Below are 16750 nucleotides of genomic sequence, written 5' to 3'. Positions count from 1 at the left end.
ACGAATAAGGGCGTTCATAGAAGCATAGTTATAATAGCTAAAAGCAAGAAACAGCCGAAATGCACATCAGCTGAAGAATGGATAATTAAGTTGAGGTGTATTTATATAGTGGAATACCGCAAAGCAGTGAAATCAAATGTGTGCGTGTACAAAACAAACTGGGTTGGTTAGTCCCGCAGACGTAGGGTTAAGTGAAATAAGCCTGACCCGAGAGTCCGTACTGTTGGATTATACTTACTTCCGTAAAGAGGCAGACACAGGCAAAACTTAGCATGATAGAAATCACAACGGTGGGTGCTGTTAGGGCATTAAACATGGGGTACAGAGGAGTCTCCTAAAGTTCTAAAACAATGTTTGCTATCTTGACTGCTGTAAACACTTTCAAAATTCATTGAGCTCTCTACACATAAAATTTATGAACTTAAGCAAAATAGAAAGAAAACAGGCTGAAGATTTCATTAAAAAAAAGATACTGTTGGTTGCACAGCCTTGTGAACGTACCTGATGCTACTGAATTGTACACTTAAAAATGCTGAAGTCAATAAGTTTCATGTATATTTTATCCCAGATTTTTAAAGAAGGAGAAATGAGAAAACATAGTAAGTAAATAACGGTTACTTAGAAGACCAAGAAACATAGTCAATTAGTAGTACACATTAAACCAACAGAGATACACACTTGTGCGACAGCAAAAATTCAAAGCCCAACAATACCAAATGCCAGCGAATATGCAGGGCAGGGGAGATTGACATACCCTCCTGGTGAGGGCGTCATTTGGTATAACCACCTTGGAAAACAGTTTGGCGTGATCCAGTGGAGACTGGCAGTGCCAACTCCTAGGTGTGTTCTTAGAGAAACTCATGCACATGGGCCCCAGGATACAGGGGTGTTCATAGCCACAATGTTCTAATAACCAAAAACCAGAATCCTAGATGCTGACCAGTATTCCAATGGATAGGTGAATTTGTATTACCCGTAGGAGAATTTTATTCAACTACAAAAGTGACCGAACTGGAGTGGCATGGGGAAACTCACAGGCATGTTGAGCTAAGGGGCAATAAACTTACTGTGATTAACTCTGTGTTGGTTACTCCTCCCTGCCCCTCCCACCCCCATATTCTTCTGTCGTAGATATTACATTTACAGTTGGAGGGGCCACAAACTCAAGTCCATAGGTCTTTTCCTAATGACAGGGGCCTTCTGTGTTGTATTCATTGCTGTATCCCCAGTTCTTAGGAGTATGGCTAGCATATGAGAAGCACTGTAAAAACGAATGCAGTTTCGGTTGATAGAGGAGTCTCCTCAGAAATATCTAAGGATACAAGGCAGATTCTGGCTGGGATGCAGGAGAACTTAACTCCTGTTACAGGACCAAGCAAAATCTGGATAGTATAATAATCACTTATCCTACAGATATTGGAATTATCTCATGCTGTTGCCCTAAACCTGGTGGCATTTATATATATTCCATGGTTGGTTTTGCCGTTGGCTCAGAACAGAACCGGAGTTCTCCGCTTCTCCATGTGGCCTGTGTTTCCTTACAATGTGGTGGCTGGATTCCAAGGAGAAATTTCAAAAAAGAAAGGGAGCCAGGCAGAAGATAGATAACCTTTTATGACCTAGTCACAGACCGTCGCTTATGTTGCGGTCTCTTCTTCAAAGCAGTCACAGAATCCCATCCAGGTGTAAAAGGAGGCCGATAGGCTTCACCTCTTACCCTAGAAGAGCACATGAGTCTAGAAATGTCGCTGTGACCACCTTTGGAAAATGTGATCTGTCACAGTGGGACTCAGGAGTGGCAGAAAGCCTTGTGGAATTCATTTCCACAGAGGGGAGCCCGTTGTAGGTGTGTGTGATGGTATAGCAGATTCTGGGGGCGCATGTCAGGTCTGAGTTTGGGAAGTGGAAGAGAGGCCTTGCTGATGTACTGGCTAGAGAAGGAGTCAGAAGTTACTGGCAACAATGGAGACAAGCAAAATAAAAGACCAGTAAGCACATGGAAACACCATTAAACATGAGGAAAATGAAAATCAAAACCAGAATGAGAATACCACTTCGTACCCTTTCGGTGGCTATCATTTAAAAAACAAACAAACCTGAGAATAATGGGTATTGATTGACAAGGATGTGGCGAGAATGGAACCCAGCATTGCTGGTTGGAATGTGCACTATTGTGCATCCACTGTGGAAAACAGGTCAGTGGTTCCTCAAAAAGCCGAACTTAGAATTACCATATGACCCAGGAACTCCACTACGGGGTATATACCCAAAGGAATTGAAAGCAGGAAGTCAAAAAGACAGTTTTCACCAGTCTTCACAGCAACGTTACTCACAGTAGCCAAAAGGAGGAAACAACCCAGATGTCCATCAACAGATGACTGAATAAACAAAATATGGTCTGTGCATAAAATGGAATATTATTCAGCCTTCCAGAGGGATGAAATTCTGATTCATATATACGTGGATGAACCTTGAGTGCATTATACTAAATAAAATAAGCCAGCCATAAAAGGACAAATAACGTATGAATCCGAGTATGTGAAGTATTTAGAACAGCTAAATGCATAGAGCAGGAAAGTAGATTAGAGGTTTCAGTGGCTGTTAGAGGAGAGAATAGGAGTTAGTGCTTAGGGGTTGAGAATTTTGTTTGAGATGAAAAATCTTGGAAATTGGGGCGCCTGGGTGGCTCAGTCGTTAAGCATCGGCCTTCGGGTCGGGTCATGATCCCAGGGTCCTGAGATCGAGCCCCTCATTGGGCTCCCTGCTTGGCGGGAAGTCTGCTTCTCCTTCTCCTCTTCCTTCTGCTCCCCCTACTTGTGCTCACTCTCTGCCAAATAAATAAAATCTTAAAAAGGAAAGAAAAGATAAATCTTGGAAATAGGCAGTGATGGTGGCTGCATAGCATTGTGAATAGAAGTCTCGCGAATGAATTGTATGCTTACGTGGTTAAAATAACAATGATACTTCGCTGCAGTCTTAACCTAATAATGTAATATACCAAAAACCATTGAATTTTATCCTTTAAAATCAGTGAGTTTTATGGTATATGGATTATATCCCAATAAAGCTGTTCTGTTTAAAAACAACAAAACAGATTGGAGTCTGAAAGGCTTGCAGGTACAACAGTAATTTGTTTAATATAAAAATCTTCCCTATCCACCCCTCCCCCACTTTTGCCAAGAGAAGAGAAACAAAGGCAGGACCGAAAAGCAGAAAGAACTTGCACAGTCCTGCAATCTCTCACTGCCCAGAACTGTTGAATCCAAAGGTAACACTGCGGCCCAGCTGCCTCCTGGCTCCAGGCGCTCAGCCTTGTGACAAATAATTTAAACCCTAAGCAAACACAGAGGTGAGTTCATTCTTCAAGCTTTGACTTGTTTCCAGATCAACTCAACACTTAGTGAAATGTGAATGATTGCATACTCGCTTTGGGATACAGATGAAAGAGAGGCCTCTCGTGCTGCAGGAGAGCCGTGTTCTTCAGTCCCCACACCGCTGGTCCACGCGCAAAGTCTTGTATACCAAAATATATGTATGTATGTATTTTACACAAATATCGCATAAATATTACATACATATAACATGAAAAAGCAAAAAGAAAAGGGGGCATCCACAGTCGTGTTTTAGAGAACAGCAAGAAACAACCTGTTTGGATGATCCGGAGAGTGGAACTAGCAGGCGGAGACTTTAAAATAACTATTGTGACTGTCGTGCTCAAGGATGTAGAGGAGAAGGAAAGAACAGTTGACTAGAAATCTCGGCAGAGAATTGGCAATTATAAAAATAAGTACTAAGTCTAGATCTGTATCTGAAGTTTAAATCTGGTATCTGAGATTAAAAATTATTAGACAGACATGACAGCAGAGTGAGTACTACAGAAGTACAGTGAACTCAAACACAGGTAGAAATGATCTAAAATGAAGCTCAGAACAGGGCATCCGGCTGGCTCAGTGGGTAGAGTGTGTGACTCTTGATCTCAGGGTCGTGAGTTCAGGCCCCACGCTGGACATGGATCCTGTTTTAAATTAATATATAAATAAGTAAACATCATTTTTTTAATGAAACTCAGACTGAGAAAACCACTGGGGAGAACACTAGTGACCTGTGTAACACAGTATCAGGCAGCCTGTTGTATTTGTAATCAGAGTCCTTGAAGGAGAGGAGACAGAATGGAGTAGATAAAAATATTTGAAGAAAAATGGCCAAGCTTTTCCAAATGTCTTGAAAAACAAGGATCCAAAAATCCGAGAAACTCTGTGAACCCTAAGCAGAGTAAATATGAGAGGCACACCTAGACACATCATAGATAAGCAGAATTCTGAAAACCAAATACAAAGAGAAAAATTCTAAAGCAGCTAAAAAGACTCAGGCCATACAGGGAAATAATGTATTTCATGGTTATGGGGAGATGTTAAATGTATGATAACCAGAGCAAAAAGGCAGAGAATATTCTTTGCTCCCTTTGTGTAGACCAGTGGTTCTCAGATGGTATCAGTTCCACCCCCACCCCCGTGGGGGGAATTTCACAATTGCAATGGCCAGAGACCTGTTTGGTTCTCATGAGTAGGGGGTGCTATCAGCATCTTGGGAGTAAAGGCCAGGAATGCTGCTGAACATTCCATAACCCTCCAAAACAAGGAATTACCCAGCCCAAATGTCAGTGCCACTATTAAGAAACCATTATTAGGTAAAGATTTCTTAGAACCCAAAAAGCACTTAACCATAAAATAAGAAAATTTAAAAAGTAGACTCCCATCAGAATTAGAAAGTAATGCTCATCAAAATATTGTTATGAAATGAAAAGGCAGGATATAAACTGGGGGAAAATAATTATAATGCGTGTGTCAAATGAAGGGCTTCTGTCTAGAATATGTAAAGAATATATAAAGAACTTTAAAAACTAAGCAAAGTACTTGGACAGATACTTTACAAAGTATATGAATGGCCAATAAGCACTTGAAACCTTGCCCACCATTATTAGTCATCAGAGAAATGTAATTTGGAACCGCAATATGACACTACCCCAAAGCCGCTAAAATTACTAAAATTTAAGAGCTAACAAAACCAAATGTGGAGATTAGAGCAAATAGATTTCTTAATGTGCTGCTGGTGGGATTATAAAATGGTAATTTGGAAAACCATTTGGCAATTTCTTAAATAGACACTAATTTTGTGGTTTAGCAGTTCCAGTCCTCGGTATTTAGCCAAAAGAGCTGAAAACCTAGGTCCACAAAAAGACTTACTGTTTATAGCAGCTTTGTTTATGACAGCCCGAAGCTGGGAATAGTCCAGATGTCTGGCAGGAGAGCAGTAAGCAGTAGCTTACTCTGCTAGCGGAATACTACTCAGCAGTGTAAAGGCAAGAGTGACCAGTGCATGTAGCCGTATGGATCAATCAAAAGCTTTATGTTGATCTCGCCAGGTCCGTTAGGCAAGAAAATGAAAAAAAAAAATGGCATCTAGATTAGAAAAAGTGAAACTTTTTATCTGCAGATACATGATCAGGTATATAGAAAATCCTAAGGAATCCACTAAAATAACAGCAGAACTAATAAATGGGTTCACAGTGGAATTGTGCAAGAATATTTTTGAAAACCTACTTCTAGGGGTGCCTGGGTGGCTCAGCGGATTAAAGCCTCTGCCTTCAGCTCAGGTCATGATTCTGGGGTCCTGGGATCGAGCCCCACGTCAGGCTCTCTGCTCAGCAGGGAGCCTGCTTCCCTTCCTCTCTCTTTTCCTGCCTCTCTTCCTACTTGTGATCTCTGCCTGTCAAATAGATAAAATCTTAAAAAAAAAAAAAAAAAGAAAGAAAACCTACTTTTATATGTTTGCAATAAACTATCTGAAAATGGAAGTAAAAATTCCACTTTCAGTAATATCAAAAAGGGAATAAATTTAGGAATAAATTTAACAAAATCAGTGTAAAACATACTCTGAATACTAGAAAACATTGTTTAAAGAAATTAAAGATGATCTAAATGAATGGAAGGATACCCAGTGCTCACAGATTGTAAGACTACATCTGATGGAGAGAGCGCATATTAAAATAGTTTAATTTCATAGAGTTAGTGCTATGAAGAGAATAAAGCAGTAATCAGGAAGAGCAATTTAGGTTATGTAGTCAGGAAAAGCCCTTGTGAAGAAGTCTCATCAGTGTCTCCATTTCCTTTTTATATTTGTTTCTTTGAATTAGCATCAAGTCCAGTCCACACGTTGAAACTGCTTGATAGGTCTCCCAACTGTCTGTCTCTATCTATAGATGACCCTTCTGTGTCTCTCTTACTCTTGTTGTTTCTCATAATTCAGTTCTGTAGAATTTCCTGTGGCCTGATTGCTGACCGCATTCCCATGTTACAGCTCCTAGGTTAACTTGGTCCCCCAGCCCTTGTTAACTTCCTGTGAAGTAGGGGTTGGGTCTGGAGGCTTGAGATTGATTTGATTTAACTTGATTTTTTTTTAACTATTTATTTATTTGGCAGAGAAATCGCAAGTAGGCAGAAGTAGGCAGAGAGGCAGGCAGATAGAGAGAGAGAAGCAGGCTCCCTGCTGAGCAGAGAGCCCGATGTGGGGCTCCATCCCAGGACCCTGGGATCATGACCTGAGCTGAAGGCAGAGGCTTAACCCACTAAGCCACCCAGGTGCCCCTTGATTTGATTTATTTATTTATTTATTTTAATTTATTTTTTTTTGGACAACATTATGAGGTTGGATCTTGGACAGGAACTCCCTATTTAATAATATTCAGGAATTGTCAACTTTGGGGGCATGACAATGGTATGTTTATGGTTTATGTTTTAGAGATTATACTAGAAAAATCAATGGTTCAAATGATAAGATATCTAGGATTTGCTTCATGCTGTTAAAAGATGGGGGAAGTAAAAGTGTTTTAGATAAAACTGAACTGGATGTGAGTTCATTGAAACTGGGTGATGGGCATGGGGTAGGAACATTATATTCTTTCATTTTTTATACTTTTGAGATTTTCCATAATTTAAAATTTTAAAACTGTTGTAATCTATTGCAATTAGAATGAACGAGACTCTCTCTAACCCATTTTTGAGGATGTAGTAACTCAAATCACATTCACTTCTGTGTCCCCTTCCATTCATTTCTAAAGATAGCCATTATTTAAATCCTATTTTTACAGTTCAAACATCTGAAATTGCTGTTTTTTGGTAGGGTGAAAATAGCCACATTTTGGCAGTTGACTGTGTTTCAGTCTGATGCATGGAAGTCAGCTACAGAGTCTGATATTTTCTACGTGCGTGATTTCATTGCTATGCCTGTCTGCCTTTTGAAGTCTGGCTACTGGTTATCAAAGCCCATGCTTTTATGATTGGATTGGATTCCAGGTTTTATAAAGCTCTTACTCATCATTAAATCATTGTCATAAATTTACTGTTGCTTTAAAGACATTTAGGGGGCAGGGCGCCTGGGTGGCTCAGTGGGTTAAGCCTCTGCTTTCGGCTCGGGTCATGATCCCAGGGTCCTGGGATCGAGCCCCATATCGGGCTCTCTGCTCAGCGGGGAGCCGGCTTCCTCCTCTCTCTCTGCCTCTCTGCCTACTTGTGATCTCTGTCTGTCAAGTAAATAAATAAAATTAAAAAAAAAAAAAAAGAAGACATTTAGGGGGCAAAAAGAGGGAGTTAGAGACGAGTATAAGTGCCTTAGGTACAGTCACCCCAAGTAAAATTTAGCCTGTCGTGTTCCAGTACGAAAGACCAGTGTAATTGGACCATGTTGGGGGTGCGGGGAGGAGAGACGATAAAGGATGACGTCAGTCAGAGGAGGCCAGGGCCACATTGTGTAGGGTCCTGTAGAACTTTTCAATATGAGTTTAAGGATCTGACTGCCATTCGTAGATGTTACTCTAGCTGCTGTGTGAACAGAGATGCAGTAGAAGCAGGAAGTTAAGTTGTTTAGTCCAGGCGACAAGTCGAGGCTTGGTGGCTCAGACCAGGGTGGTAGCCGTGCCCCTGAGGGGGTGTGCTAGGGGGTTGTTTCTGAGGTGGCCCCCTGGAGATGTGACTTCAGTGTGAGGTGTTAGAGAAATGCCTGGCACCTAGAAAGTGCTCAGTCACTGGTCAGTTACCGTCTTCCAAGCCTGTGCTTACATTGCAGGCGCTATTGGAAAGTGCGCTGTGCTTCTTAGCACATTTAATTGACTCGCCGGTTTCAGGTGGGGAGTGCTTTATTCCCATTTCTCTCCCTCTTTTTTTTTTCTTTTTTTTTGAAGTAAGCTTCATACCCAGCGCGGAGCCCACTGTCGGGCTTAAACTCACGACCCTGAGATCCAGACCTCTGATGAGCTGAGGTCAAGAGTCAGCAGACACTTAACCAACTGAGGCACCCCCAACAGTGATCCATTTCTAAAAGCCTATCTTGGGGCACCTGGGTGGCTCAGTGGGTTAAGCCTCTGCCTTCAACTCAGGTCATGATCTCAGGGTCCTGGGATCGAGCCCCACATCAGGCTCTCTGCTCAGCAGGGAGCCTCCTTCCCCCTCTTTCTCTGCCTGCCGCTCTGCCTACTTGTGATCTCTCTCTCTCTGTGTCAAATAAATAAATAAATAAAAATCTTTAAAAACCGGGGCGCCTGGGTGGCTCAGTGGGTTAAGCCGCTGCCTTCGGCTCAGGTCATGATCTCAGGGTCCTGGGATCGAGTCCCGCATCGGGCTCTCTGCTCAGCGGGGGGCCTGCTTCCTTCTCTCTCTCTCTCTGCCTGCCTCTCAGTGTACTTGTGATTTCTCTCTGTCAAATAAATAAATAAAATCTTTAAAAAAAAAAATCTTTAAAAACCTATCTTATTTCTACATTATCAGCCAAGAAGATGTCCCATGTAACTAATATTAATGGTCCCTCAAATCTAGCACTGGTCTTCCTTTAAGAACCAGTTTCCAAACTGAAATAAAGTATGTGGTGCCTGAGACAGCTTTGAGTCAGCACGCGCCCTAAGTTAGCAGCATCCTCTAAGCATAAGATTTGCAGACTTGGACGAAATTCAGCTATGGTCATCATTTCAACAATGGAGCTAATTTAAGCTTATTTCTGCAGTATGGAAAAGTCATTATGAAATAAAAGTGCACAAATTGGGAGAAGAGACAGTGTAAATCACTTTTCATCAGTTGCTGATGAGTTCAGCCAAATACTGGAGGAATCAAAAGAAGTCATGTTCATAATCGCCGAGAAATGTTTTTCAACTTTCTCATTTGGGGGAACTCTTGAGGGGTTGGCTTTCCTGCCCCTGGCATCGTGTCAAGCAGAGACTGCAGGCCGTGGGGCAGATAAACATTCAGAGTTCCCTCCTCCCATAAATCATGTTTGCAGAGAACTGTGAGTGTGGAATAGCTTGAGAACTTCTGATTTGTAGGAAGGCCCTGTCCAGAGTCCAGCGTCTTTTGTGGTGGTTAGAGCATCCGTCCCCGAACTAATCAGAGTACTCTTGCTTTTTCCATTTGTCCCAGCTGTGAGCGCCTCCTTTCCGCGGATGTGGCCTGCCGTTTGACGGTGACCTCTCATCCTATCTCACTTCCTGCCCCTTTTGTTTTCCAGCAGCCCTCTTCCAGCGGGAGCGTGTTTGGGTCTGGAAACACTGGAAGAGGGGGAGGTTTCTTCAGTGGCCTTGGAGGGAAACCCAGCCAGGATGCAGCCAACAAAAACCCATTCAGCTCAGCCAGCGGGGGCTTCGGATCTGCAGCCACCCCAAGTAAGTTGAGACTGTTTGCCCAATCTCTTCAGCCCCATAATGCCATTATCATCCCGATAGTGCTAGCAGAGCTTTGGTGACAAGCGTAGAAAGGAAAGAGAGGGGTCCAGAAGCCCCATAATATGGATCAAAGCAGTGTGATCTGGTTTTATTTTGAGTTTTATTTTTGTTTTTTTAATGAGATGTCCTATATAATCACAAAAAGACAACAGAGCTGCACGGTGAGGCTCTGTGCGCTGAGCCCCTCCCCTCTCCTCTCCCAAGGCCCAGATCGCTCTGTGTCTTCGAGTTGAAATGACTTGAAGTGAATGTAAGGGGACAGGCACAAATGAGAGCAGCAGAGCAAGCTGGGTGTGCTGGGAGAAGGAGCATCTGGGTTTTCGTGGTATGGTACCCCCTCGGAATTGGTTTGAAAATTCAGCTGCCACAGAGAAATGTTACCCCAAACTTAAAGCCTTCATTATTTGTCATCTCTTACATTTTTGCCTTATTTTCAGTCGAAGCTGTATCATTCTGCTGGCACTTTTTTCTCCAGCTAATTTTTCAAATTCTTTGTTGATCTGTCTATTCATGGTTGGAAATGAAAGAAATTTGGGTTTGTTTGTTTTTTTTTTAATCTTAAAAAAACCCTGCCGCTGATGGAGGCTGAGATGGGCAGGTGGGAGCCTGTCATCTTCATCTCTGCTTCCCTCGCTTAACTGCCGCACACGGAGCATCTCGGCGTCTGCTGTGCTGCACAAGGTCCTCGTGAATCGGGAGCTGATATTCTCAGACAGGACAGAAACTCCTTTCGCGTTAAGGCTCCTGCAGTTCAAAGCAGAGTTCTTCATCCTGAGTCTCCAGATTCACTGATTAGTTGCTTGGTGTCACTCTTCCCCTCATGCCATACAAGGGAAGGTTAGAGTCAAGAGACACAGACCTCTTGTGAAATTATGTGGCAGAAATCTCTTCTTCAGCTCTCAGTCTCCCGGGAGGAACTTAGAATCCTAGAATGAGGGGCGTCTGGGTGGTGCCGTTATGCGTCTGCCTTTGGCTCAGGTCAGGGTCCCGGGATCCCTCTCCTGCTTCTCCTGTTTGTGCACATGCTCTCTTTCTCTTTCTCTCTATCAAATAACTAAATAAAATCTTAAAAAAAAAAAAAAAGAATCCTAGAATGAAGGGATCCTAGAAATTGTGTCTAGTGGTTTTCAAAAACTCTTTCTGCAGATGAACTTCTAAGCAGAGGCCCAGTATATAAAACAGGTTAAAAAGAGGTCTGCTTGGAAGCAGGGGTCAAGAACCAGAGACACTGCTTGCTTTCCCCATCTTCAACCCTCCCCCCGCCCTCAGCGTGGAGCCCTGGGGCTCCACAGCGCATACTTGGACAGCAGGATCCTCGTGTGGCACTCTCCATTTTCCCGTGACAAAACGAGTCCCGAGTGGTGAGGTGACTTTAAGTCACAAGGCCAGAAAGTGGCAGATCTAGGACTCTGCTAGATCACGTGTAGCTACAAAACCGCATCTGGCACAGAGGCAGCACTCAGTGACATGGTACCAGAAACCTGGGTTTCTCCCTTAGGTTACAGTCTGCGAGACTGTGTTACTAAGCAGCTTTGTTGAATCTTAGGTGTATCGTATCCTCGTAAAATTCCCATTCCTTCTGCGTGGTTCATCTCTTCGGGCCTGGTTCTTACCTGTCAGAAGATGGCCTTCTCTCGGTGGGGGGCTGGCGATGGCCTGCCCTGGCTCATGGGAGCCAGCTGTGCACCCCTTTGTCCAATTCTCCATCCAGTGACCCTGTGCTGGGCAGCCTGAGCTCTGCCACCTGCCACCGTGTCGGTGTGTACCTCACGGGAACTGGACCACACGGCGAGGCAGCACTGCCCTCTTCCGCCCCTAGTCCATTGTTCACTGGTACACCTTTTCTCTAATTCTTTAATTCTGGTTTAAAATTAAACCAGATACTTTTATAGGATTATACCAGATTCTTGATACCAGACACCTGCTAGTCTTCATTTTCCTAAACATTGGTTTTTATAAGCCAGCAGTTTACTTCTATGGTAAGAGAAGTTTCAGATATTGAAAAGACTTAACCATTATTTTGTTTTGAAAACTGAAAGGTGATTCGATAGTGAAAGGGACAGGAGCCTTTGTAGCCCAGAGGACCAGGTGCAGAAGAGGAAGAACGGGGGAGGAGAAGGAGCTAGGAGGCATCTGGGGACAGCCATTGTCCTCACCAGAACTGAGGATGCTTTCTGCGAACCACTGGAGGCAACCTCCTTCTCTTTGGGTGACTCTGCAGTATTTGACACCTTGAGCACGTCTTTCCTGAGCTGTATAGACCGATTCTCCTGGTTCTCTTTCTGCCTTTTAGACGGTTCCTTCTCTGCCACTTCTCTCTGTCCTTGCGGGCACGTCCTCACCGTCATCTGGGTTAGCACAGTAGTCTCGACTCCCCTCCCTGCTTATCCTCCCCCGGCATGTGGACATTCACGCCAAGCTCAGTGTTTTTAACTCTTTTGCATTTGCCACTCTCCTTACGCAGAACGCCTGGCAGCTTCCCACTGACACGAAGCCAGCTCCTTGGCTTCGACGCCCGGGCCCTCTGTGAGCTGCCCCGCACACTCTCCTGTGCCCCCACCACATTCCCTCGGCGTCGGCCTGTCTGCCAGCCGTCCTCCGTACGCGCGCCGCCCCGCTCTGCCCGCTCCGGTGCCGGAGCTCCCATGCTCCCTCCACTCCCCCTGCCGAACCCACCCTTCCTGTAAGGGTGACTGCAAGTCTACACCTGTGTGGAGCTGGGCCTGAGGGCCCCGGGGGTCCCGGTGGTCTCTCCCTCTCTGGAATCCCACAGCCCTTGTATTCCCTGCCTTCACATGACATCAGGTAGAAGGGAACGGATCCTTACGGACACCTCCTGTGTGCCACATGCCGTGTAGTTGGGCTGACTGCCTCTTACAGCAGGACTTCTCAATGTCGTATCCCCGTTTTACCGATCAGGAGATAGGATCAGGAGGGCTTGTGGAGCTGCTGGGGTTTAGTCTGAGTATGTTTCCAGAACCCTGACCCACCCCGGTGCCTCCTGAAATTGTCCTAGCCTTGCAGCGGAGCACAGCTCCTCCTGGGCGCGTCTTGTCTGGCGGCCCTCTGGCCTGTTCTCGGGGGCACTGAACACACTCCCGTGCAGCCCGACTCTGAACACAGGCTGGGCACTCGGCAGTTTCCCTGGTGGCCGCCTGGTCCTGCCGCTGCCCTCTTCCGCCCTGAGAGGTCATTAGTCCCCTGCCATGATGGCGGAAGCCAAGCCGGAGCACTGCTGCTGGGAGCCGGCCTGTTCTTTATCTAGAAGCCCGCAGCTCGTGAAGGTTTCTGCTCTCTCTGCCCCCAGAAACTATCTGAGATCCACGCTCAAAGTTCAGGGGTCGCTTAAAATTCAGCAGCACCGCGCACTTTTACCCACGAGCGCTTGCTGCCTCCCCGTGTCTCGTCCTAAGGACACTGGTGAGAGCCATCCTCAGCACGTTCTCTGTTCGGAGGCCCGAAAGGCATAACTTGTGTGAGGATACGAAAGCAATTTGAGGAGAACCTCTTGGGCCAGCAAGGCTCCCGTTACAACTGTTCTTCCAGAGAACGTCTTGGAAAGTGTCCTGGGCCTGAGCTTGTGGAGGAACCCCCTTCTCGGGGCGTGTTGAACTTGAATCAGTGACTTTAGGCCTGCAGAATGACGTGGGACCGGGTCTCCGTGTTAGTGTTTGTATCACATTTATATCAGGGATAACTTAATTGAAGCAGGGTTGGACCCTGATGTTGAGTTAGGCAAATGTTTTTTGCCCAATGGAAGACCCAAGAGGACCACTGTCAAGCCGGCAGGGGGAAGCCCAGAGCTGAAGCCACTTGTCCCTGGACTCGCCACCCCCGAGAGTAGAAGTCACCAGCCAACTCTTTGAGGACAGCTGCTCTGCCCACATGTGAAGAGGCTCCTGCGACGCCTCCTCTTCCAACAGCCAAGATAACCCCCTGACTTGCCATATTTTAAGAGCCAGGAACTGTGTTATTTTGGAGCCGCTGGGAAGGAACTGAGAAGCAGGTTGTGGACTGCGGGAACAGAGAGAAGCGGACCTTGCTTCATGCCACTTTGCTTCAGAGCAGCTTAAATAAATCCTAAAACGTTTCAACATGCAGAGCTCCTCTTGAGACTGTGAACGAAACTGTTACAACTCGACTGGTTTACTTCTCACAGTCTTTGCAAAATGAAAAGGATTACGTTTTTTGCCACTCATCTGTTCTGTGTCGTCTTATATCGAACACAAGAGGGATGTGGCAGAAGGAAGAGTTAAAGAAACAGAGAGGGGAAGTTCTGTTTCCCGAGGCTCTGCCATCGGCCCGGCTCGGCTCCGCACACGGCAGCTCATCTGAGCCTCAGCAGCGGTGCGGACGCCCCTCGCTGTCCCCGTTTTATCTCAGAGGAAACTGGGACCTGGGAAGGTGAAGTCCTTGCCACCGGCTGCTAGGTGTCCTGAACCAGGGCTGCCACACGATACCCGTGTCCTCCACTATAACACCGGGAGCATCTGCAGACAAAGCAGCCTCGAGAAGACGGAGGGTGAAGATGCCCAGAAACTTCTGTTCTCTGACTTCAGGCCTTTCAGTCTCCCAGCATCGTCCCGGGAAAATCGTTTCACCTCTGTATCTCGGATTTCTCCAAGGGGACGGCTAGCCCCAGGTCTCGTGCTTGAACAGATTTGCTGTTGGCGGTTCTTGCCGCAGTGGCATTAAGGAAGTCAGAAAGTTGCAGTTGTCTGTTCCTGAGGTGCCGAGCAAAGGAATGGCGGAGGAGCCCGATTTGCATCTCCAGCGCTGAGTGAGGGTCCTGCCGCCGAGAGGATAAAACACGGCCTCCAAGCTAGCTAGCCCGCTGCCAGAGAGCTCGGGCTGCTTAAGAGCACCTCACCCGCACGAACCCCTCTACAAAAGGGAGATGGGTGATCCTGTGGTACTGCGGAACGGGGGGGTGATGAAAAGGAACTTGTGAGCCTCTCCTGCTGTCAGTGCCTGGCCCGCTCCTAGCCTGGCTCTCAGACTGCACTTTTTTTTTTTTAAGGCAATTATATGTTATGTGTGTATGTGTATATATATATATATATATATATATATAATAATATATAAATCTATCAAATTAACATGTACACCTTGAATTTACACAATGTTATATGTCAAATATATTTCAATTAAAAAACCATGGCAAAGAGAGTGACTATCATCTCACTTCAGGACTCCCCGCTGCTGTCTGACCCTATGGTGGCCCAGGACTCTGTGCACTGGTGCCTAGAAACTCGGGGTGATCATGTCCCTGAGATAAGGCTAGTCACTTCCTGGATTGTCGATCAAGAGCATGACCACTACAAGGGTTAACAGTTATGTCTCACGCAGGGGTGGGGTCGGCAGCAGAGCGAGATGGGGGACCTTGGGATTGACAGGTCAGTGGCAGGCCACCTCTTGAAACAGCTGGACTTTGGGAGTGACTTTACTCCCCTCCACTTCTCTCCCATCACCTTCACGGTGAGCCCCTCATCGGCTTGCGGGAAGGCTGGCCAGTGCAGTGTTCGCGCTTCTCCCGTGGTGACGGCGGCTCGTGCTCCCCCTTGCCCACCCGGAGCATCAGTTCAGCGCCCTGCTTCTGCCTGTGCCTTTGGGCCTAGAGCCCGTTTCAGGACAGCATCTCCCTGCCTTCTTAGGGCTCAAACTTACTTTAATAAAACACCCCTCCAAACATGGTGGGGTAGTGTGAGTCGCCTTCCCCTCTCCCCCCCAAGAAAGGGTGAAGGAGAAATTCCTGATGGTGTGCAGATTGCGTTCCCAAGTGCTTCCAGTTGTGGCTGCTTGGGCAGTAACGGTCACATTTGCGTCTCTTAACTGACGAAACACTTCTTACCCATCTCAGTTTTTAAGAACTGGTTTCCGTGATTCCTTTCATTCTTGGCATGGCTTCGGTGTGTCGAGCGAGTGACCCACCTAGATAAACATCTGAAAGGTCGAGGGCTTCCCTGAGCCGCATCGGAAAAGGAAATGAGACTGGAAGCCTTGCCTCTTCGTTCTTCAGGGCCTCTCGAGCTCCCCTCAGATCAGAATTAGGAACATCATGGTTTCCCTTGTTTCGCCGCCATTCCCTGCACAGACTGGGCGACAGCACACGCTTTCCAACCCGATTGTAAAAGCAGAAGCTGGAAGCCATTAAGCTTGCTTCGATTTTGCTCGACTTTATTTTCTGTAGCTCGACAAAACGTGAAGCTGGTTTTCCTGGGAGGAGATGAGTGAGCGCGAGCCCTCTTCTCCAGAAGAAAACCGCCTCGCGGGGACGCTGGTAGTTAGACTGGAGCCGTGTGGGAGCCCAGATGCGTGCCTGCAAAGGAGCCTCTTCCCTGGGCCCTGTCGCAGCTCCCGTGCACGGTGTGTCCGTAGAACCTGGAGCCCGAGTTCCCAGAGATTAGGAACTTGTCATCAACATGCAGCAAATCACAGAAGGCGCTCGCCGTGGCCCGGCTCCCTTGAATCCCAGACTTGTCACTTGTTTCTCCTCAAACACCTAGCTGCAGCTTCTTTTCTGTTCTAAGTAGATAAGGACATTTTTTCTGACTCTGATCTCCCTCAACATGTTCCCCCTTTCTTTAGATACCTCTAATCTATTTGGAAACAGTGGGGCCAAGACATTTGGTGGCTTTGCCGGCTCATCGTTTGGAGAGCAGAAGCCTGCCGGCACTTTCAGCTCTGGAGGAGGAAGTGTGGCGTCCCAAGGCTTCGGGTTTTCCGCTCCAAATAAAACAGGTACTCTGATACTTATTAGCTGTGGGGTTTTTTAAGATGTGTATTACGTATGTGTAGGTATCTGGAAGGGAATGTCTCTAGGGTGGCTCTCAAGGGAGTAGGATTGGAGTGCAGATGAAGTGAGTTTTCCTCCCTGGTTCATTTTTATATTCACTGAGCATCTACTGTGTCCCCAGCACTGTTCTAGATCTCCCAGACGTGTTAAAAACAAGAATGTAGATATTTAGCAAGTGCAGAGCATCTAAA

General features: G+C 46.1%; 1 protein-coding gene across 6 annotated transcripts in view; it reads left to right on the top strand.

Annotated features, from left to right (window-relative positions):
• Positions 1-16750, top strand: part of NUP214 (nucleoporin 214) — a 101857-nt gene that overhangs the window by 76211 nt on the left and 8896 nt on the right. For 5 of the 6 annotated variants that reach the window (XM_059142235.1, XM_059142234.1, XM_059142232.1 and 2 more), the window contains 2 exons: positions 9550-9703; positions 16352-16504. In XM_059142235.1, the coding sequence (XP_058998218.1) occupies positions 9550-9703; positions 16352-16504 (307 nt within the window). The remainder of the gene's footprint in view (positions 1-9549; positions 9704-16351; positions 16505-16750) is intronic. The other variant, XM_059142233.1, reaches the window with a different exon arrangement.

Source organism: Mustela lutreola, chromosome 12, assembly GCF_030435805.1.
Source record: "Mustela lutreola isolate mMusLut2 chromosome 12, mMusLut2.pri, whole genome shotgun sequence".
NCBI lineage: Eukaryota > Metazoa > Chordata > Mammalia > Carnivora > Mustelidae > Mustela > Mustela lutreola.
The sequence above is the reverse complement of the archived record's forward strand: the minus strand, read 5'-3'. Positions and strand labels throughout refer to the sequence as shown.